At 41.6% G+C, this 22,308-nt stretch overlaps 1 protein-coding gene across 6 annotated transcripts in view; it reads left to right on the top strand.

The window, feature by feature from the left end:
- Positions 1–19,312, top strand: part of srek1 (splicing regulatory glutamine/lysine-rich protein 1) — a 66,120-nt gene extending 46,808 nt beyond the window's left edge. For all 6 annotated transcript variants that reach the window (XM_078215033.1, XM_078215030.1, XM_078215031.1 and 3 more), the window contains 4 exons: positions 8,488–8,628; positions 12,831–13,277; positions 14,280–14,457; positions 16,565–19,312. In XM_078215033.1, the coding sequence (XP_078071159.1) occupies positions 8,488–8,628; positions 12,831–13,277; positions 14,280–14,457; positions 16,565–16,828 (1,030 nt within the window). In that variant the 3' untranslated portion in view covers positions 16,829–19,312. The remainder of the gene's footprint in view (positions 1–8,487; positions 8,629–12,830; positions 13,278–14,279; positions 14,458–16,564) is intronic.
- Positions 19,313–22,308: the final 2,996 nt, after the last annotated feature.

Raw genomic sequence — 22,308 nt, 5'->3', positions numbered from 1 at the left:
CTCGTGTCTGCATGGGTTTCCTCCGGGTGCTCCGGTTTCCTCCCATAGTCCAAAGATGTGCGGGTTAGGTTGATTGGCCATGCTAAAATTGCCCCTTAGTGTCCTGAGATGAGTAGGTTAGAGGGATTAGCGGGTAAATATGTAGGGATATGGGGGCTAGGGCCTGGGTGGGATTGTGGTTGGTGCAGACTCGATGGGCCGAATGGCCTCCTTCTGCACTGTAGGGTTTCTAATGTTCCTGTCGTTGGCAACAAGCTTGACAGCCCTCCACTCCTTAACTGTAGAACTGTTTTGTATCACGTTGAATGAAATGAGAAGACTCTTAGCATCTCCTATGCATGTTACACCTCTTATTTGCACAATGACACAGTCATTTTATCAGTTTTATGCAAGGCAGATTGAATAGGCATCTCCAAAAGAGAAAATGCTGGAAAATCTCTGCAGGTCTGGCAGCATCTGTAAGGTTTATTTGGTAGCACAAGCCACTAGCTTTCGGAGCGCTGCCCCATCATCAGGTGAGTGGGAGTTCTGTTCACAAACAGGGCATATAAAGACACAAACTCAATTTACAAAATAATGGTTGGAATGCGAGTCATTACAGGTAATCAAGTCTTAAAGATGTGAGTGGAGAGGGGGTTAAGCACAGGTTAAAGAGATGTTAAAGAGATGTGTATTGTCTCCAGCCAGGACAGTTAGTGAGATTTTGCAAGCCCAGGCAAGTCGTGGGGGTTACAGATAGTGTGACATGAACCCAAGATCCTGGTTGAGGCCGTCCTCGTGTGCGGAACTTGGCTATCAGTCTCTGCTCACTAACTGTCCTGGCTGGAGACAATACACATCTCTTTAACCTGTGCCTAACGCTCTCTCCACTCACATTGTCTGTACCTTTAAGACTTGATTACCTGTAAAGACTCGCATTCCAACCATTATTTTGTAAATTGAGTTTGTGTCTTTATATGCCCTGTTTGTGAACAGAACTCCCACTCACCTGATGAAGGAGCAGTGCTCCGAAAGCTAGTGGCTTGTGCTACCAAATAAACCTGTTGGACTTTAACCTGGTGTTGTGAGACTTCTTACTGTGCTTACCCCAGTCTAACGCCGGCATCTCCATAACATAGCATCTGTAAGGAGAGAGCATCTCCTTACAGATGCTGCCAGACCTGCTGAGATTTTCCAGCGTTTTCTCTTTTGGTTTCAGATTCCAGCATCCGCAGTAATTTGCATTTATCCAGTGAATAGGTGTCTTGACTGCTATGTAGGGTTCTGCTGCCATTCCAGCAATAACACAGCAGCACAACCTTATTCACAAGGGACAGAACATTGAAATAAACGCAAAACATACTAATACTTCAATCACAGATTCTTACACACCTTAATTTATCAAAAGGTATACAGATAACATCCTTCACCCATTACTTGCATAAAATTGAGATGCACTTCTTCTGCTTTGGGCTTTAATGCCTTCATAATCATATTGCAGGATCTAAGTTTCTCCAGACCTTCCTGGCCCAATGTCCGAAAGGAAAACCTCCAGCTGTATCAAAAGTCTTTCTGACCACACAAATGAGTTCCACAACGGTATGCAGAAGCACCAGTATTGTGCATTTCTGATACATACTGCAACCCAAACAGTACTCACCCTGGCATAGCAGTTCTCAAATGTTAATTTCATTTTTAAAAATTTAATATTGCAAACATAACACCTAATCAAGCAGGAAGCCATGACTAAATTTGTCCTTGCAGACTCAAGAGCCATAAATTGCTGATGAAGTTGACTTGTTAATTAGAAATAAGAGTAAAGTTCTGGAAATGACAACAAGCCATCAAGCAGCATCTGCAAAGTTTTGATATTTTAGATTTGTATCCTTTATCAGAATTCAATCTACTTAGTCTAGATAGAGCTCACTGTTAAGGATTTCAGGTTCAACTGCGCAATTGCCAACAGTCAGTTGAACAGCAGAAATTCTGAGTAAAGAGAACACTAAATTATTTTGCTTTTAAGGTTTTTGTCATTTATAGCCTTTAATAGCTGACCAGTTCTGTGTAATTTTATCTAAATTAAGCAATGGCGTTGTCAGTTTTTTTCCAAAAGCCTGGTTTAGAATTGAGTTGATGACTTGATAAATATGACAACTTAAGTTCCTGTTACATTACATGAAACACATGATTCCAGATAATTCTCGTAGCTTTTAAATGTTATGTGCCCTTTTTAATGCACTCTGAGGTGACAAATTTTTTTAATGCACTCTGAGGTGATGCAAGACTGGGCGGAGAAGTGGCAGATGGACTTCAACCCAGATAAGTGTGTGGTGGTTCATTTTGGCAGGTCGAATACGATGAAAGAATATAATATTAAGGGTAAGACGCTTGGCAGTGTGGAAGATCAGAAGGATCTTGGGGTCCGGGTTCATAGGACGCTCAAAGCAGCGTCGCAGGTAGAGGCTGTAGTTAAGAAGGCGTATGGAATACTGGCCTTCATCAATAGAGGAATTGAGTTTAGAAATCGGGAGATAATGCTGCAGCTGTATAGGACCCTGGTCAGACCCCACCAGGAATACTGTGCCCAGTTCTGGTCGCCTCATTACAGAAAGGATGTGGAAGCCATAGAAAGGGTGCAGAGGAGATTTACAAGGATGTTGCCTGGATTAGGTGGCATGCCTTATGAGGATAGATTGAGAGAGCTAGGTCTTTTCTCCTTGGAGAGGCGAAGGATGAGAAGTGACCTGATAGAGGTGTATAAGATGTTGAGGGGTGTTGATAGAGTGGATTCTCAGAGGCTTTTACCCAGGGCTGAAATGGTTGCCACATGAGGTCTCAGGTTTAGGGTGCTGGGGAGTAGGTACAGAGGAGATGTTAGGGGTAAGTTTTTCACTCAGAGGGTGGTGGGTGCGTGGAATCGGCTGCCGGTAGTGGTGGTGGAGGCGAATTCGATAGGGTCTTTTAAGAGACTTTTGGATAAGTTCATGGAAGTTAGTAAGATAGAGGGTTATAGGTAAGCCTAGTAGGTAGGGACATGTTCGGCGCAACTTGTGGGCCGAAGGGCCTGTTTGTGCTGTAGCTTTTCTATGTTCTATGTTCTACCACATTATTAGGGAGGCTAAGACTTTTTTCTTTCCAGTACTGTCTCCTCTTCTGCAGATGTTGTTCCTTTTTTATGTCCAGTTCTGTGGGTAACATCACCACCTGGTCCTAGATACAAATGGTCTTTGCAAGTCTTAGCAGTAGTTGTGGGCATATAATGGGAGCATTCCATATAAACAAAATTTTTCCCATATTTACATTTCAAACCATGATTACTGGATTGTGATCAGAAGCAGGAATTTTACCTCTGGTATGCTGAGGAGAGTTTTAGTGCCTCTACTAGCGATCATAACTCTATCTCCTTTATGCTTGCATTGGAAAAAGAGAGGATCAGGCAAGCTAGGAAAGCGTTTATATGGAGTAAGGGGAAAGATGAAGACATAAGGCAGCAAATTAGAGGAGTAAATTGGAAGGAGGTATCCTCGAGGAAATGTACTGAAGAGAGGTGGCAGTTTTTCAAGGAATGTCTGTCTAGAGTTCTACAGGACAACGTTCCGAGCAGACAGGGAGGAGTTGGTAGGTTAAAGGAACCGTGGTGCACGAAAGCTGTGCAGGACCTAGTCGAGAAGAAAAGGAAAATGTACAAAAGGTTCAGAGAGCTTGGCGAAGATAGGGATCTGAATGAGTATACGGCTTGTAGGAAGGGACTAAAGAAGGAAATTAGGAGAGCCAGAAGGGGTCACGAGAAGGCCTTGGCAGGTAGGATTAAGGAAAACCCTAAGGCATTCTATAAATATGTGAAGAGTAAAAGGATGAGACATGAAGGAATAGGGCCTATAAAAGGTGAAGGTGGGAAAATCTGTACGGAACCAGTAGAAATGGCAGAGGTGCTTAATGAGTATTTTGCCTCGGTTTTCACAGAGGAGAAGGACCTGGGTGGATGTACTGTAGGCTTCCGGTGGACTGAAAAGATTGAGTATGTGGACTTTAAGAAAGAGGTTGTGCTGGAATCTTTGAATGGCATCAAGATAGATAAGTCGCCGGGTCCAGATGGGATGTACCCCAGGTTACTGTGGGAGACGAGGGAACAGATTGCAGAGCCTCTGGCGATGATCTTTGCGTCGTCGATGGAGACGGGAGAGGTGCCGGAGGATTGCGGATGTGGTTCCTATTTTCAAGAAGGGGAATAGGGATAGCCCAGGAAATTACCGACCGGTGAGTCTAACCTCAGTAGTTGGTAAGCTGATGGAGAAGATCCTGAGGGACAAGATTTATGAGCATTTAGAGAGGTTTAGTATGCTCAAGAATACTCAGCATGGCTTTGTCAAAGGCAGATCGTGCCTTATGAGCCTGGTGGAGTTCTTCGAAAATATGACTAAACACATTGACGAAGGGAAAGCGGTAGATGTGGTTTATATGGATTTTAGCAAGGCGTTCGATAAGGTCCCCCATGCAAGGCTTCTAGAAAAAGTGAGAGGGCATTGGATCCAAGGTGCTGCTGCCCGGTGGATCCAGAACTGTCTTGCCCAAAGGAGGCAGAGAGTGTGTATAGATGGGTCTTTTTCTAAATGGAGGTCGGTCACCAGTGGTGTGCCCCAGGGATCTGTTCTGGGACCCTTGCTGTTTGTCATTTTCATAAATGACCTGGATGAGGAAGTGGAGGGATGGGTTGGTAAGTTCGCCGATGACACGAAGGTTGGTGGGGTTGTGGATAGTCTGGAGGGATGTCAGAAGTTACAGAGGGACATAGGTAGGATGCAAGACTGGGCGGACAAGTGGCAGCTGGACTTCAACCCAGATAAATGCGTCGTGGTCCATTTTGGCAGGTCAAATGGGATGAAGGAGTACAATATAAAGGGAAAGATTCTTAGTACTGTAGAGGATCAGAAGGACCTTGGGGTCCGGGTCCATAGGACTCTAAAATCGGCCCCGCAGGTGGAGGAGGTGGTTAAGAAGGCGTATGGTGTGCTGGCCTTTATCAATCGAGGGATTGAGTTTAGGAGTCCGGGGATAATGATGCAGCTGTATAAGACCCTGGTCAGACCCCACTTGGAGTACTGTGCTCAGTTCTGGTCGCCTCACTATAGGAAGGATGTGGAAAAGATTCCAAGGGTGCAGAGGCGATTTACAAGGATGTTGCCTGGATTGAGTGGCATGCCTTATGAGGATAGGCTGAGGGAGCTCGGTCTTTTCTCCTTGGAGAGACGTAGGATGAGAGGAGACCTAATAGAGGTATATAAGATGTTGAGAGGCATAGATCGGGTGGACTCTCAGAGGCTTTTTCCCAGGGTGGAAATGGCTGCTACGAGAGGACACAGGTTTAAGGTGCTGGGGGGTAGGTACAGGGGAAATGTTAGGGGTAAGTTTTTCACACACACGGTGGTGGGCGAGTGGAATCGGCTGCCGTCAGTGGTGGTGGAGGCAAACTCAGTAGGGTCTTTTAAGAGATTCCTGGATGAGTACATGGGACTTAATAGGATGGAGGGTTATAGGTAGGCCTAAAAGGTAGGGATATGTTCGGCACAGCTTGTGGGGCCGAAGGGCCTGTTTTGTGCTGTAGTTTTTCTATGTTTCTACTGTCCCAACTGAGATCAGCACAAAGCTTGGTCTGTTTCACTTAACTATTGTTAGGTAAACTCACTGAAGCATTGCAGGAACTTCTGGCTCCCTAAAAGATATATGAAGTTAGGTACAATTAAAGAAGGCAATGCAGCCAGCTAACCCACCCTTTCTTAGAAACAAACCTTTGGTCCAATGAACACAACATTCACCTACCGCTTGAATGATTCCAGAGTTACTTTCTTTTATATTTGATTTAAGTTTGTTTTCAGTTGATATGATCAGGAAAATAAGATTTTAAATATGAATGGGAAAGGACCTCTGATCCATCAAGCCTGTCCACCCAGACATGCTGCAGCCTCGGACCATCGGCCCCACCCGACCTTATCATCTGGAAGAGGCAGGAAAACAGGAAATGCCTTTGACTAATTTAGGAAAATGTTTCTGTGATTTGCCAAATAATCATGCAAGTTCCAGGAGACTGGTAACTCATTAGACCCCCATTATTTCCAATCAGCCCACAAACTGCCTATTATAACTTAACTTGAAATGGCCTCCATTTTGACAGGCTACAAGTAATTCATATTTATCACACCGGCAATTTGTTCCAGAAGTCAAAGACCTTTCTGAGAAAATAGCTACTTATAGAATTCCTACAGTGCAGAAAGAGACCATTCAGCTCATCGAACCCACATCAACAACAATCCCACCCATGCCCTGACCCCACATGTTTATCCTGCTAATCTCCCTAATACTAAGGAGCAATTGAGCGTGGCCAAATCTGCACATCTTTGGACTGTGGGAGGAAACTGAAGCACCTGAAGGAAACACACGCAGACATGGGAAGAACATGCAAACTCCACACAGTTACCTGAGGTCGGAATTGAACCCGGATCTCTGGCACTGTGAGGCAGCAGTGCTAGCCACTGTACTGCCCATTCTTAACATATAATCTAGAACTGATTACTTATTTTATACTTGTATCAAGTAATCTGTCCAATGGGCAGGGTCTAATCTCTTCATTTTGAAAACCTCAATTTATGCTTACGTTTCTGTAATTAAATTAGCCCCAATAGAATTCATTTGATCCATTCGGTTATCATCCCACAGTTTCCTACAGTTTCCTCATCACAGAATCTACCTCATGAGAGATTCCAATCTTTTGCCTCCACTGACCTGCCTAGCAGAAATGCTTACCGCAATTACTCCTGCAATTGTATTTTGCTAGTTTGTATCCATCGCTCTGTGCCCTGCAGTTATATGTCAAAAATAGTTTTCAAATAGATCTTTTCCATTTACTTAGCATTTAACTACTATATAAGCTCCCTGCTCATTTGTCTCCTTTCTTGACTGAAGTGTTCAAGTTTTTCTATGACTGAAGTGTTCAAGTTTTTCTATGACTGAAGTGTTCAAGTTTTTCTACGACTGAAGTGTTCAAGTTTTTCTACCTTAATGCTAAAATATTAAGTAGAAGCTTGTGGTCCTTCTTTGCATTTTTTCTAGGACTTAACCTATTTATTTGCGTTGTGCTTTGGGAATCAGGACTGAATGCAGTGCAAGATGCAAGTAAAGCATTATAGCACTTCAGCATTGTAGCATCAGATTTGCCAAGCCCCTGGAAGGATGAGTTAGACAAACTTTGTGATTTTGTTGGTCAGTTATTTTGTAATTGCCAGTGTGAAATCCAGCTTTCTTGTTTATGTTACTGCGTTGTATAAGTAATTGATTGGGTGAAATGATTTTAGAAAATAGGAGCAGGAATAGGCCATTCAGCCCTTCGGGTCTGCTCCACCATTTGTTATGATCATGGCTGATCATTCAAATCAGTGGCATGATTCCACCCCTGCACCCTTCCCCCATATTGTTTGATCCCCTTCGCCCCAACTCATTCTTGAAAACATAAAATGCTTTGGACTCGACTGCTTTCTGTGGTAACGAATTCCACAGGCTTACCACTCTCTGGATGAAGAAGCTTCTCCTCATCTCAGTCCTAAAAGGTTTACCCCATACCCTTAGACTATGACCTCTTGTTCTGGACACCCCACCATCGGGAACATTCTACCTGTACCTACCCTGTCTAGTTGTGTTAGAATTTTATAGGTTTCTATGAAATCTCCCCTCATTCCCCTGAACACCAGTGAATATAATCCTGATTCAATTGCTCCTCATACATTGGTCCCGCCATCCCAGGAATTAGTCTGGTAAACCCTTGCTGCACTCCCTCTATAGCAAGAGCATCCTTCCTCGGATAAGGAGACCAAAACAGCGTACAATATTCCAGGTTTGGCCTCACCAAGGCCCATGAAAATTGCATCAAGACTCCCTTGCTCCTGTACTCAAATCCTCTTGCTATGAAGGCCAATATACCATTTGCCGCCTTTACCACCTGCTGCACCTCCATACTTACCTTCAGTGAGGTATGTGAGGAAACCCAGGTCTCGTTACACATTCCCCTCTCTTATTTATAGCCATTTAAATAATCTGCCTCCTTGTTTTTGCTGCCAAAGTGGATAACCTCACAATTCACATTATACTGCATTAGTTCGATTAATGAAGTGCTATGTAAGTGCAAATCTTTTAAGTAAAAGTGGCCACAGTCAGTCTACGCTTTTGGAAAAAATGGATCTGGTTTTTTAAAACCTGTAAATAGAATTTAGTTATTTTTCTTCTTCAAAGTGTTCACTATTATAGTTTTCAATGAAAAACTGTGTGAATTTAGATTAGTGAAACAATTGTATCTTTATAAATCTTGAGGCTTGAGGTTAAGTATTGCAGTAAAATTAACATTCTTCAAAAACAAAGTTGAGCAAACCTCCAAATTTGTATATTTCGAGTAAGTGCACGATTAATTTGTAACTTGAATATATTTTTGTTTCTGTGACTTACAAATTCTGTACATACTAACAGGGAAAAGACAACAGAAAGTGACATTAAAGTGAAAGAAGAAAACAAGGATGAAAATGGGGATAATGGGAAGGAGAAAGAAAAGAAATCCAGCACTCCACAAGAAAGAAACAGCTCATCTAGGAAATCTCGGAGCTCAAGCAGGTATGGTACCAGTACCAGATAAACTGAGACAATTATTTAATTATGTTCGGAAAATTAGATAAATGCTCTCATGTCTTTAGAATTGTCTTCAATTTGATAACCAAAGGATTTTTTTAAAAAAGAATCAAGTTGCCATCAGCAAAGATTTATAGAGACTTCACCCAGGTGATGACAGGTTATTTTTCGCACTCAAGTTGACTTGTTACTGCTTGAAGTTTCTTTTAAGATGTTGAATAGGATATAGAGGAGGTGGCTAAAGGGATGGCAATACTCAAAATAGAAAAGTCTAGATTGCAAAGGCTCAGATCACAGTCTTCCAATTCTCACTAGATATGGGAGTGATGCCAGAAGAATAGAGGATTGCAAATGTTAGATTTCTGATCAAAGGGGAGGAGGGTGCAATGACAAAACTTTAAGGGACAGTAATCCAGAACAAATTTAAATGGAGTGGAAAATTATAGAGTAATAAATGCAAGCTGATTTATTAAAACAAATCATTTTTGACTGCTGACTTGATTAATTCGCTTTTTATTCTTCATGGGATGTGGGCATTGCTGACTAGACCAGCATTTATTGCCTATCTTTAATTGCCCTTGAGAAGGTGTTGGTGAGCTGTCTTTTGATCTGAGCCTTTGCAATCTAGACTTTTCTATTTTGAACTGCTGCAGTGCATATGGTGTAGGTACACCCACAATGCTGTTAGGGAGGGAACTCCAAGATTTTGACCCAGTGACCGTGAAGGAATTGCAATTTATTTCCAAGTCAGGATGATGTGTGACTTGGAGGGGAACTTCCAGGTGGTGGTGTTCCCACGTGTTTGCCAGTTTGTCCTTCCAGTTGGTAGTGCTGGTGGGTTTGGAAGGTGCTACCAAAGGACTATTGGTGAGTTCCTGCAATGCATCTTGTACACAATACTGCATGAGTACACAATTGACTATGAGACAGAAAGCAATGAACTCTGGTGAACTGAAAGAAGGTTTCCTTGTATAAGGATCACGGAAGTTTTTGATTATTAATAATTACCTGGGTTTGGGTATTCAGAGCATAATTTCAGAATTTGCAGATGACATGAAACTTGAAAATATACTAAAAGTTAGGATGATTGAAGCATATTTCAAAGTATATAGGCTGATGAAATGGGCAGGCACATAGCAAATTAAAGTTACTGCAGAGAAGTGTAAAGTGATACATAAAGTGTAAAGAAGAATGAGGAAGAGAAATATAAGCCAAATGGTACAATTTGAAGGAAGCACGGGAATAGGGGTTTGAACAATACAATTGTTCAAGAAGGCAACTCATCTCCATGTTCTCAGGAAAAAATAGGGATGAGTAGCAAATGCTGGCATTTCCAGCAACTATTACGTTGCATGAAAAAAAATTTAAAAAGCAGAGAGCTTGAGGTACATGTGCCCAAAGCTCTGAAAGTGGACGGACAAGGAATCAGCACCAATCAGGACAAAGCAGCCACTCTAACTGGCACTTGGATAATCACTCACTTTACTATCAGTGCAATGTGGCAACAGTGTCTGCCATCTATAAGATACACTGCAGCAACTCACCAAGTCTCCTTTGACAGTACCTTTTAAACCTATGACCTCTACAATCTAGAAGAATAAGGGCAGCAGGCACATGGAAACTTTTCCACCAGCAAGTTCCTCCAACTCTCACACCATCCTTTTTTTGGAACCATATTGCTGTCCCTTCACTGTTACTGGGTCAAAATCCAGGAACTCCCTTGTGGGTGTATCTATATGGCTGGGCTGCATGTTCAGGAAGGCGGTTCAACACCTTCTCAAGGGGAATTAGGTTTGGACATTATTCCCAGTGATGAATGTTTCTTTTTTTAAGTTGAGAATGCTGTTAAAAAGCATAAGGGAACCTGGGCTTTATAAGTAGGGGTATTGAATCAAGGAAGTAATGATAAACCTGTATAATACACAGGTTTGGTGTCTACTGCAGTATTGTGTCCAGTTCTGGGCACTAGACTGTAAGATTGATGTCAAGCCTTAGAGAGGATAAAGAATGAGTTTATTAGAATAATACCAAAACTTCAGTTTTGTTTTTCTGACTGGGGTTGTTGGGGCTGTTGTCCTTAGAGCTGAGAAGTTTGAGAGGAAATTTGATAGAGATGCCCAGAATCATGGATTGTTTTGATCATGAATAAGGGGAAGCTGTATCCAGTGGCAGAAGGATTAGTAACTGGTGGACACAGTTTTGAGGTAGTTGGCAAAATAATTCAAGGCAACATGAAATGCTTTTATGCAGTGGATTATTGTGATATGGAATGGACTGCCTGAAAGGCTAGTGAAACAGATTGAGTTATAGCCTTCAAAAGGGAATTGGATTAAAAACTTGAAAAGGCAACATTTGCAGGGCTATGGGGAAAGTGGAGAGGTGTGCAGCTAATTGGATTGTTCCGCCAATAAACTTGGAACAGTCACTTGGATGACTGGTGCTTGCCTGTCAGTTGAGTTGATTTATTGCTGCTTTATGTTTTTAGGATTTGATTTCACTTACTGCTGCTTATTTTTTTCCTGTTATCTATTAATCACGTACACTCGCCACTGTTTGGATTCCAAGATTAAACATGGGCTCAAACTATTACTTAAACTCACTCACCACTGATGGGGAGCAATTTTCTCCCATTTTCAATCAAAGTTCAGTGGAAGCGCTCGATGCATTCCCAAAGAAGGTCCATCTGGGGGAGGAAATAAACTAGCACAATTGCTTGTTGACCACAGGCGGACTTCTCTATAATTGCTATCAAAGTCTATATTCCCAACATTCTCGCCTCCTGTTTGAAGAAAAGACAGAAGGCACTTGAGGATCTAGAAACTCAATCACTGCTGAAAACTGGCAGATAATGGTCAAAGCGTGCAGTGCATGCATCTGCTCTCATGATCACAGGAAGTGTGTTAAATTTGTGCTGGTTAATGAGCCAGATGTGCAGCCAGCGTTAACTAAATGTTGCGTTGGTATTTCAGCCCAGTTCACTGTTATGACCTTTTAGAAGGGGCAAAAATTGGGCATTCCTGAGGCCACTGGTTTCTTCTGAACTTCTAGAACTTAACATGCAAGAAAGATGGCTTTGCATTTATAGAGCATTTTTTACATGGAAACTTCACAAATATTTTATTTTACAATGAATAATTTGAAATACAAGTCTTGAATGAACTACAATTGCCTCCATCAAAACATTGGACAGACAAATGCCATTGTCTCCAGCCCCTACCATGTGTCACCGATTACACCCCTCTCCCAGAACACTGCCTCCGGCTATACCAGCCTATTTGCAGTCTTGGTGTCTTATTCATCCCTGAAGCAAGTTTCTCTCTAATACAAAGCTTGCCTCCTTCCAGCTCTTTAACATCACCCGTCTCTGGTTTGTAACTCAGCCCATATGCTTCTATAAACCTCATCCATTTATTTGCCATCTCTAGGCTATAATATCCTCGTACTCTCCTAGCAGGCCAAACACCCTCCACCCTTCGTAAATTTCAACTTATCCAAAATTCTACAGTCTGTATCCTATCCTGCACCAAATCTTGAGCATCCATCATCCCCTTCTTCCCTGATCCACGTTGGTACCCAGTCAGCCAGCACTGCAAATTTAAAATTCTCACTCTTGTTCCAATCCCTCGTGGGCTCACTCCTTCCTTATTCTATAATCTCTTCCACTCTACAACACTCCCAGGTTCTCCATGCCCCTGACTCCAGTCTCCTGTGCATTCCTGCATTTCTCCCTTTCTCCCCACCATTGATTGTTGTACTTTCAGCTGCCAGGATTCCAAACTCTGGAACTCTCCTCATTTAAGGTCCTCTTTAAATTCCACAATCTCTGTTAAGTTTGTAATACAAATGCAAATTGTTATTAGTTAAAATATGGCAACCAGTTAACACAGTAACATATCAAATGCAGAACTGGGTGAATGACCAGTTATTCTCTTTTCGGATAGTGCTGTTGCATTTTTGTTGGGTGTTCATCTCATCCGTTAGACTGCACTTCTAGAAGTGCGGCACTCCCTCAATGCGCTGGAATTTCAGCCTAATTTATGCACTCATGTCTGGAAGACAGACTTGAACCCACCTTCTGGCCCAGGTGATGCTGCCGCTCAGGTGACTGCACGGTTTATTGGCGTTCAATGTCACTTTATACCAGGTGTTGTGAATATGGTGTGAAATTATGGTAAATATATTTGCAGAGAAAAATGTCGAAAGAAAAGCAGGAGTTTGTCAAGAAAAAAATCGAAGTCACCAAGGAAAAAGTCCAGGTCTCCGAGGAAGAAGTCCAGGTCTCCAAGGAAAAAGTCCAAGTCTCCGAGGAAGAAGTCCAGGTCTCCGAAGAGGAGGTCTAAGACACCAAGGAGGAGGTCCAGGTCTCCGAGGAGGAGGTCCAGGTCGCCGAGGAGGAGGTCCAGGTCGCCGAGGAGGAGGTCCAGGTCACCAAGGAGGAGGTCCAGGTCGCCGAGGAGGAGGTCCAGGTCGCCAAGAAGGAGGTCCAGGTCGCTGAGGCGGGTATCCAGGTCGCCAAGGAGGAGATCCAGGTCACCGAGAAGGAGATCAAGGTCACCAAGAAGGAGGTCAAGGTCACCGAGAAGGCTGCCACGGACACCAAAAAGAAGATTTTCCAGATCTCCATCTCCAAGAAGGTGACTTTACGCAAATTTCTATATATAGCAAAATTAACAAAGTTGATTTTGGACCTAATGTTTGCATTCTCTATTACTTTTTATCATTAAAACAATTTAAGTGCACTTAGGTTCTCAAGCTTTGAACTTTTATACCGCTGCTCTCTGGACCTCTTCCCATAGCCCTTCATCTTTCCTGCGCTTTAACTCGCCTTCAGTTGACTGCTCATCCCGCCTTTTTGACTGTGCCTTCAGTTATTTCCCTAATGGTTCTCTGATGGTTGATCTGTGGCTTTTCTTCCTCTTCCCATTTCTATCAAATGCTTTGGGGCACTTGGCTGTGATAAAGTTAATGTATTGGCAAGCTGTTGGTTTTCTGCCAAGTTGAGTATGCATGGCAGCTTGATTTCAAGGTTATTTTATCTGCAGTCTCTCATTTACAATGAACAATGCTAACTCCCACCCAATGCAATAGGAATGATTTGTTGGCTAATTTGTTGGAGATGGCAGTAGGCCACCGCCAGGAAAAAGACTCCATCAAAGTATATGCAAAGAAAGAGGGGCATGGGGATGAAGGGAAATTGACATTTGAGGCTGGCAAAACCCTCGGGGCCCTTGTCAGGCTCAAAGGAACACCCCTGCTCTTCCAAGCTCATAAGCAAACCTTCAAAAGACAAGGTTAAACTTAACTTATCTCAATCTCTCCTAGTGTGTGAACATGTGTATCTCCAGGGCAAATCCTCTACCAATCACAATCCACTTGTCAACCAATCAACACTCTCTTCTCAGACAGCATAAATGTGTCGTTTCCCCTTACATTGTTATCCTTGCGATTGCCCTGTTGCGTGCAAGACGAAAAGCTTTGACAAAAAGGTCTCCTTTTTTTTCAGCAATCTTCAAGTTCTGTACTACCAAAAGACCATTGATATGCTTGTTGTGTATTTAGGTGTTTGAAAGTCCCAAGATTTTTGTACATTGCATTTTCAATAGAAGTCATGAGTAAAAATGTGTCTTTTTTGTCAGAAATAAGAAAGAGAAAAGAAAAGACAAAGACCGAGGCCACAGCAGAGATAGAGTTGAGAACAGAGATAATTCAAGCAGCCAGAGCCAGGAGAAGAGCAAACGGGATCATTCTACCTCCAAGAAGAAGAAAGACAAGGAGAAAGATGGCAAAATCAAGCTGGATAAAACTGATATCAAGGTGATATTTAATGACGAATTGCCGGAACTAAAGCTGTACCATCAATCACATTTTACATGCAGTTTAAAAAGAATTGAAGAAATGCAGATCGACATTGTAGATATAAATTTTAAAAACACATCCACTAATGAGAAGCTAGTTTTCTAAACTTGACAAGCAAAAGTAAATGTTATCCCTTTACTTGAATATGTATATAGGTGTTATAAATTCAATAGGTTGTTGTAAAATAACCTTAAAATATAATGCAGCCTAAATTGATATCGTAGAACATGGAACAGTACAGCACAGAACAGGCCCTTCGGCCCACGATGTTGTGCCGAGCTTTATCTGAAACCAAGATCAAGCTATCCCACTCCCTATCATCCTGGTGTGCTCCATGTGCCTATCCAATAACCGCTTAAATGTTCCTAAAGTGTCTGACTCCACTATCACTGCAGGCAGTCCATTCCACACCCCAAGCATTCTCTGAGTAAAGAACCTACCTCGGACATCCTTCCTATATCTCCCACCATGAACCCTATAGTTATGCCCCCTTGTAATAGCTCCATCCACCCGAGGAAATAGTCTTTGAACGTTCACTCTATCTATCCCCTTCATCATTTTATAAACCTCTATTAAGTCTCCCCTCAACCTCCTCCGCTGCAGAGAGAACAGCCCTAGCTCCCTCAACCTTTCCTCATAAGACCTACCCTCCAAACCAGGCAGCATCCTGGTAAACCTCCTTTGCATTCTTTCCAGCGCTTCCACATCCTTCTTATAGTGAGGTGACCAGAACTGCACACAATATTCCAAATGTGGTCTCACCAAGGCCCTGTACAGTTGCAGCATAACCCCACGGCTCTTAAACTCCAACCCCCTGTTAATAAAAGCTAACACACTATAGGCCTTCTTCACAGCTCTATCCACTTGAGTGGCAACCTTCAGAGATCTGTGGATATGGACCCCAAGATCTCTCTCTTCCTCCACAGTCTTCAGAACCCTACCTTTGACCCTGTAATCCACATTTAAATTAGTCCTACCAAAATGAATCACCTCACATTTATTAGGGTTAAACTCCATCTGCCATTTTTCAGCCCAGTTTTCTATCCTACCCATGTCTCTCTGCAGTCTACAACAGCCCTCCACCTCATCCACTACTCCACCAATCTTGGTGTCATCAGCAAATTTACTGATCCACCCTTCAGCCCCCTCCTCTAGGTCATTAATAAAGTTAATATCAGAGGTGATCTGTTAGGCTGAATCAGATTCCTATTCTTACCCTGAATCATTGGGTCTTGAGATATAACACAAAGAAATAAGTAGGTTTTGAATAAAGATAAATTTGTGTAAAGTGAGTTCACAAAGGACAAATCTACAAAATAATGATACCTGCACACCCAGTGGAGTTCTGAAGACTTTGTTCACAGTGACAAAGGCAGTCACGGTTTAGATCAACTGTCTGGTGCAAAATGGCAACCCGTAATAACACTCTTCTGTTGCGCTCACTCCAATTTGATGTCTGAATGCTGCAATTTTACATAAGATGTGCTAGAAGCAATTAAAACAACGTCAGTTTGTAAGCTGGTCTGAGAAATTACAAACCACTTGCCCTATCCATTGGACATTCCGTTTGTACAACTGATGTGATTTTTATTTTAGTTTATTTATTAGTGTCACAAGTAGGCTTGCATTAACACTGCAATGAAGTTGCTGTGAAAATCCCCTCGTCGCCACTCTTCAGCGCCTGGTCAGCTACACTGAGGGAGGAAATCGGAGCACTCGGAGGAAACCCATGCAGACAAGGGGAGAACGTGCAGACTCCACACAGGCAGTCACCCAAACTGGGAATAGAACCCGTGTCTGTGGCGCTGTGATGCAACAGTGCTAACCACTGTGCCACCGTGCTGTTTTGGCTTAATGATAAACTGATCCAATATTATAAAACACATTACCTGTTTAGAATTGCTTTTCATCTCTCCAGGACTACCTGAACATCATATTGAGAAAGGATTTAGTTTTATCTAAGTAAATATCATGTTCTGATGGCACATGCAAACATACTTTATTTAGGTTACTATTATTGGTCATGATTTTTGTGAGGTTTTAATGGATATTTAATATTTTTCAGGTTGAAGGAGACTGCAATAATGAAGAAGTGCATAATAATGATAAAAGCAAAGAAAACACTGAAACTAGTAGTGAAGTCTTGGTTAATGTTAAAGAAAATGGCGATCATAACATAGTTCACCAAAACACAGAAGAAGACAAGTCTGAAAATACCCCTTTAGTTAGTGCTGAAGAGGAAAATGAGAAAAAAACAGACACCATATCTACAGACTTAAATGATGTGCAGAACGAATCTGTGTCTTCAGCTGAGGTAGAATGTCCTTAGCATTTAACCTAATTACACATCTGTGAGGCATTCTCCTTGATGGATCCCAGAATTGGGCACTGCTTCAATCTTTGAAAGCTGACAATGGAAGGAATCGAATGAAAAACTTGACTGCGTTCGTGATGAACCAGTGAGCATTGAATGGACGGATGAGCAATGTCACTCAGACTGAAAATGACAAAGTAGTGTGCCTTTGTCATAAAAGAATTTGTAAATATATGTACTACTTTCTTTAAACTCTCAAACACACATTTGCCTTCACAGAATGTTGTTAAGTCTGTAAGATGTCCTTACATTATTTTGCTAGCATTGTCAATGAAGGGAGGGAAGAGTGTCATACTCAATTAACAATTTCTTCATCTGGAATTTTTTCACTCCTTGCAGTTATAGACTTGGCATTTGCAGATATACTGATACAGAGAGATGAAATTATAGATAAATACACAGTTGGATCGAATAAGATTTTATTGCAGAGTGCAAGTTTTTCACGAGAAATAAAATTAATGATTCCAATCTCTGAATTTTTCTATTTGACTGATGTAGCTTTAAGTAAATGATAAGTAAACGAAATCGAGGTCTTCTGTGTATGCATCACATAGAGGCAGTGGTTTGTGATTTGATGAGTAACAACAGTGGTATCAATACTTTCACTGGAATTATAGTGTTGTTCAATTTATTCAGGGTGGCTTTTTAATTATTTTAAAAGATTGACTTATTTACTTCAATCAAGGTCAAGGACAGCACTGTTAATTTATTGACTAGTTTTTTTGAGACCCATGAATCAAATTGTAGTGTTGCTATGAATCACTTTGTTACTGAAAGCTTTAAACTATGGTCATTGTTTATTATTCTGTCTATGGGCTATCACATCTAGAATCTTACTGATTGCAGATAAACAAATGAATTTGTGAATTAAGACACCAAAACTAGACATGGGGATGTGACTCATTATTAGCTAAGTAGACAGAGCGCCTACAATGACTCAAGTGAGTAGATGCATCACTTAAAGTCATGTCAAGCTATACCGATCAGGAAGATCCCACATTCAGTGGTTAGTCTGTGCTGAATTCCCTGTGAGATGGCAGTTGGGTTTGACAGATGGTCTCAATGCTATGGAAAAGGAAGGGGAGCAAACAGCCTGGGTGCCTGGTTTTAAATGCCATTAGTAATCCTTGCAAGAAATTTGAACAGATGCAATTGGTAAATGAGGGCAAGATTCAACTTGGTTGCTCCTAAGCCCAGGATTGTTCGCAGTCGCCAAAGAGGCTCATGCATGAGGATTGGCTTCATGAAGTATCAAGGCTACATGAGGCAAGTATTGGATAACTCTTGGTGTCTGAACTATAACGTTATGAGCTATTAAGAGGAAGAGATAAAAATTGAACAGGTAAACAAAGTAGTGTCATTTATTTCTACATTTAACCCCATTATATTTAAGAAGCCAATATAGTGTTGTAGTATAGCAAGAAAACATTTCAACCTCAATCTCAACCTGATTTTGTTAGGCTAAAACACTGCAACGTAGTGCAAAAGATTTACATGTAGCTAATGGAACACTTCCGGAAAATAATGCTCACTCCTATTTCAGTAATTCTGTTATTTTTGGTGGCAGTTGATTGTTTTGGCCTCATTGGGGGGAAAAAGATTAAGCTATTTTAATTGCCCTATTATATGGCCCAGTGCAGTACAACTGATATTAGGCAGAATGCTTTGAGGCCATAATGTATCTACTTCATAGTAATATGTTATTCTAAACTACTGCTGAATTTATTTGTCTTAGCAGGAATCTGTTAACATATTTTCCATATATGACTGCTTTCCAGCCAAAGAAAATGGAGATTTGAACTCGTATTTCTGAAACCAAGACCTATAATTGAGTTCAGTACTGTACCATGATATACTGTTCTTACCAATACAAGAATTGGCCTTAACACACTACCATTCATAGTCCAAATACCCTTTTCTCCCACTTCTACAGAATGCCAGAGGGTAGGTTATTTCTTAGTTGACCTAACAATGCAGAAGTGAATAATGTCTGGTTTTTTTTTTGCTAATGGTTCTTGTTTGTTAAATATGCTCCATTTATTATGTACTGCTTACATTTTGAAAGATGCGTTGTGTTAGGAAGGTGAAGTATTTACTGACAGTTTGGAATATTTAGTGCGTGTAAAACTCTGACAGTCTGCAAAGATGCTATTTGTATGTTGTGTTAAACTGTGAAGTGCAATTTTCTATTAAAAGTTTATAGTACAAAAAGAACCATAGTACAAAATTGCAAATTGGCTAGTTGCTAATTACAATCTATTTCAGAAAATGCGGCAGAATTCATCTTTGTGGCACTAAAGGTTGTTGTGTGAAACCCATTTTAAGAATAGTCACGGATTGCTGATGTGATTATTTAGTCCAACTGTTCTTTTTAATTGTTATAAGATTAATAAATATAGTTAAACTATTAATAAAAGGTCAATTGGTTGATTCCCTCTTAAAATATGACTTAGCTTGATTACTGTGCTTTGTAATGTCTTCGGAGTCATGTTTTCTAATGATATTGATTAAGGAAATAACTTGCCTAATGCTTATTTTTGATCAGACAAAAGTAAGTTTGATTATGGTTAGTGATAGCTGTAAACTGCAGAGGATATATACATATATATAAATATGTGTGTGTATACATTAATTCCAGGTGAAAAGGGGTTGATGGGCTCCCCTCTTTTCCCTTTCCTTGTTTGACTGCAACAGGGTTTTTGTTTTTTTAAAATTTATACTTGCCAATTCACTATACTTGACTTTAAGTTTACGTGGTTGTGATTATAAAGTACAGCAGGTTTTCAGTTTTACAAAGTAAGAGGTTAGTTAAAACTGACCTGGGTAAAAATATTTTTACAAGTTCTGCAAGCACGCACACTCAAAAACAACGCATGCAAATATGGATTACAGAGTAGAAAAGGATAAATTTGGCCAAATTGGAGTTCATAAAAAGATAAATGAAGTTCATGGTTTGTAGCTTGCTGCCTTGTCCAGCTGCAGATAGGATTTTGAGAGCCTTGGCTTCAGGTGGTTTAAAGCTGTAGTTGGTGTTTTCCTCTCCTCTGGGCACACTGCTGTAAGATTGAAGTTTTCAAAGAACAGTACAGCACAGGAAACAGGCCCTTCGGCCCTCCAAGCCTGTGCCGCTCCTTGGTCCAACTAGACCAATCGTTTGTATCCCTCCATTCCCAGGCTGCTCATGTGACTATCCAGGTAAGTCTTAAACGATGTCAGCGTGCCTGCCTCCACCACCCTACTTGGCAGCGCATTCCAGGCCCCCACCACCCTCTGTGTAAAAAACATCCCTCTAATATCTGAGTTATACTTCGCCCCTCTCACCTTGAGCCCGTGACCCCTCGTGAACGTCACCTCCGACCTGGGAAAAAGCTTCCCACCGTTCACCCTATCTATCCCCTTCATAATCTTGTACACCTCTATTAGATCTCCCCTCATTCTCCGTCTTTCCAGGGAGAACAACCCCAGTTTACCCAATCTCTCCTCATAGCTAAGACCCTCCATACCAGGCAACATCCTGGTAAACCTTCTCTGCACTCTCTCTAACGCCTCCACGTCCTTCTGGTGGTGCGGCGACCAGAACTGGACGCAGTACTCCAAATGTGGCCTAACTAGCGTTCTATACAGCTGCATCATCAGACTCCAGCTTTTATACTCTATACCCTGTCCTATAAAGGCAAGCATACCATATGCCTTCTTCACCACCTTCTCCACCTGTGTTGCCACCTTCAAGGATTTGTGGACTTGCACACCTAGGTCCCTCTGTGTTTCTATACTCCTGATGACTCTGCCATTTATTGTATAACTCCTCCCTACATTATTTCTTCCAAAATGCATCACTTCACATTTATCCGGATTAAACTCCATCTGCCACCTCTCCGCCCAATTTTCCAGCCTATCTATATCCTGCTGTATTGCCTGACAATGCTCTTCGCTATCCGCAAGTCCAGCCATCTTCGTGTCATCCGCAAACTTGCTGATTACACCAGTCACACCTTCTTCCAAATCATTTATATATATCACAAATAGCAGAGGTCCCAGTACAGAGCCCTGCGGAACACCACTGGTCACAGACCTCCAGCCGGAAAAAGACCCTTCGACCACTACCCTCTGTCTCCTATGGCCAAGCCAGTTCTCCACCCATCTAGCCACTTCTCCTTGTATCCCATGAGCCTTAACCTTCTTAACCAACCTGCCATGTGGGACTTTGTCAAATGCCTTACTGAAATCCATATAGACGACATCCACGGCCCTTCCTTCATCAACCGTTTTTGTCACTTCCTCAAAAAACTCCACCAAATTTGTACGGCACGACCTCCCTCTTACAAAACCATGCTGGTTTTCCTTTAAAAGTTCTGTTCACTGCAGCAATGAAGAAACAATCAAATTTAATAGACGGGCTCAATCTTTAGGTGGAGAGAGAGCAGCAAATTTCCTTCACTCAACTGATGTCCAGCTGTCAGCTCGTGCTTCAAACACAGTAATCTTAGCTGATCAAGTGACTCCTCTCCAAATGCCAGTATTTCAAAATATTACCATATTTTCCAATGATAATTAGCTTGTTTGGAGAGCTATCTTAGAAAAATGTGTTTTGTCCAAGCAATTAACCATTGAATGGTTGATTGTTGAATACCATGGATGTCTCCATAGATGTGTCCAAAGATGTGCGGGCTAGGTTGATTGGCCATTCTAAATTGCCCCTTAGTGTCCCGGGATGCATAGGTTAGAGGGGTTAGTGGGTAAATATGTAGGGATATGTGGATAGGGCCTGGGTGGGATTGTGGTTGGTGTAGACTCGATGGGCCGAATGTCCTCTTTCTGCACTGTAGGATTCTATGATTCGATTCTATGTCCTTGGTAAGGTAGGAAGAGGGTTGTTTACAAATCCCCAGGAAAACCATCATCTGTTGGAATTTGTAGATTTGTCATCTTTGATGAAATAATTAAATTTCATCTTGTTGTAGATTTGAAATTACTTTAGTCTTGTCTCAAAGAAAATCTTATTAGAAGTTGAATATTTGATGTAAGTATATCCTCATTTTTATATGTACAATTAATACTTGTACAGACACGCAAGTGTGTGTATATATCCTTGTATGTTTGACAATGCACCTGGCTATAAAAATTATCGCGCTGAAAGTCAGGAGAGGAAAGGGGGGGAATAATGGAGGGTCGGAAAAAGTAATACTTATAAGAGTCGACTTACATTCACATGATATCTTTGATGCAGAACATACAGTGCAAGAACAAGCCCTCCAAGCCTGTGCCAATCTTGATGCTCTAGCTCAACTGAAAAAAAATCTTCTGCCCTTACTCTGTCCATATCCCTCTATTCCCTCACTATTCATGTACCCATCCAGATGCCTCTTAAATGTTGCTAATGTGCCTGCTTCCACCACCTCCTCTGGCAGCGCATTCCAGGAACCCATCATTCTCTG

Source organism: Mustelus asterias, chromosome 6 (assembly GCF_964213995.1).
Source record: "Mustelus asterias chromosome 6, sMusAst1.hap1.1, whole genome shotgun sequence".
Classification (NCBI taxonomy): domain Eukaryota; kingdom Metazoa; phylum Chordata; class Chondrichthyes; order Carcharhiniformes; family Triakidae; genus Mustelus; species Mustelus asterias.
The sequence above is the reverse complement of the archived record's forward strand: the minus strand, read 5'-3'. Positions and strand labels throughout refer to the sequence as shown.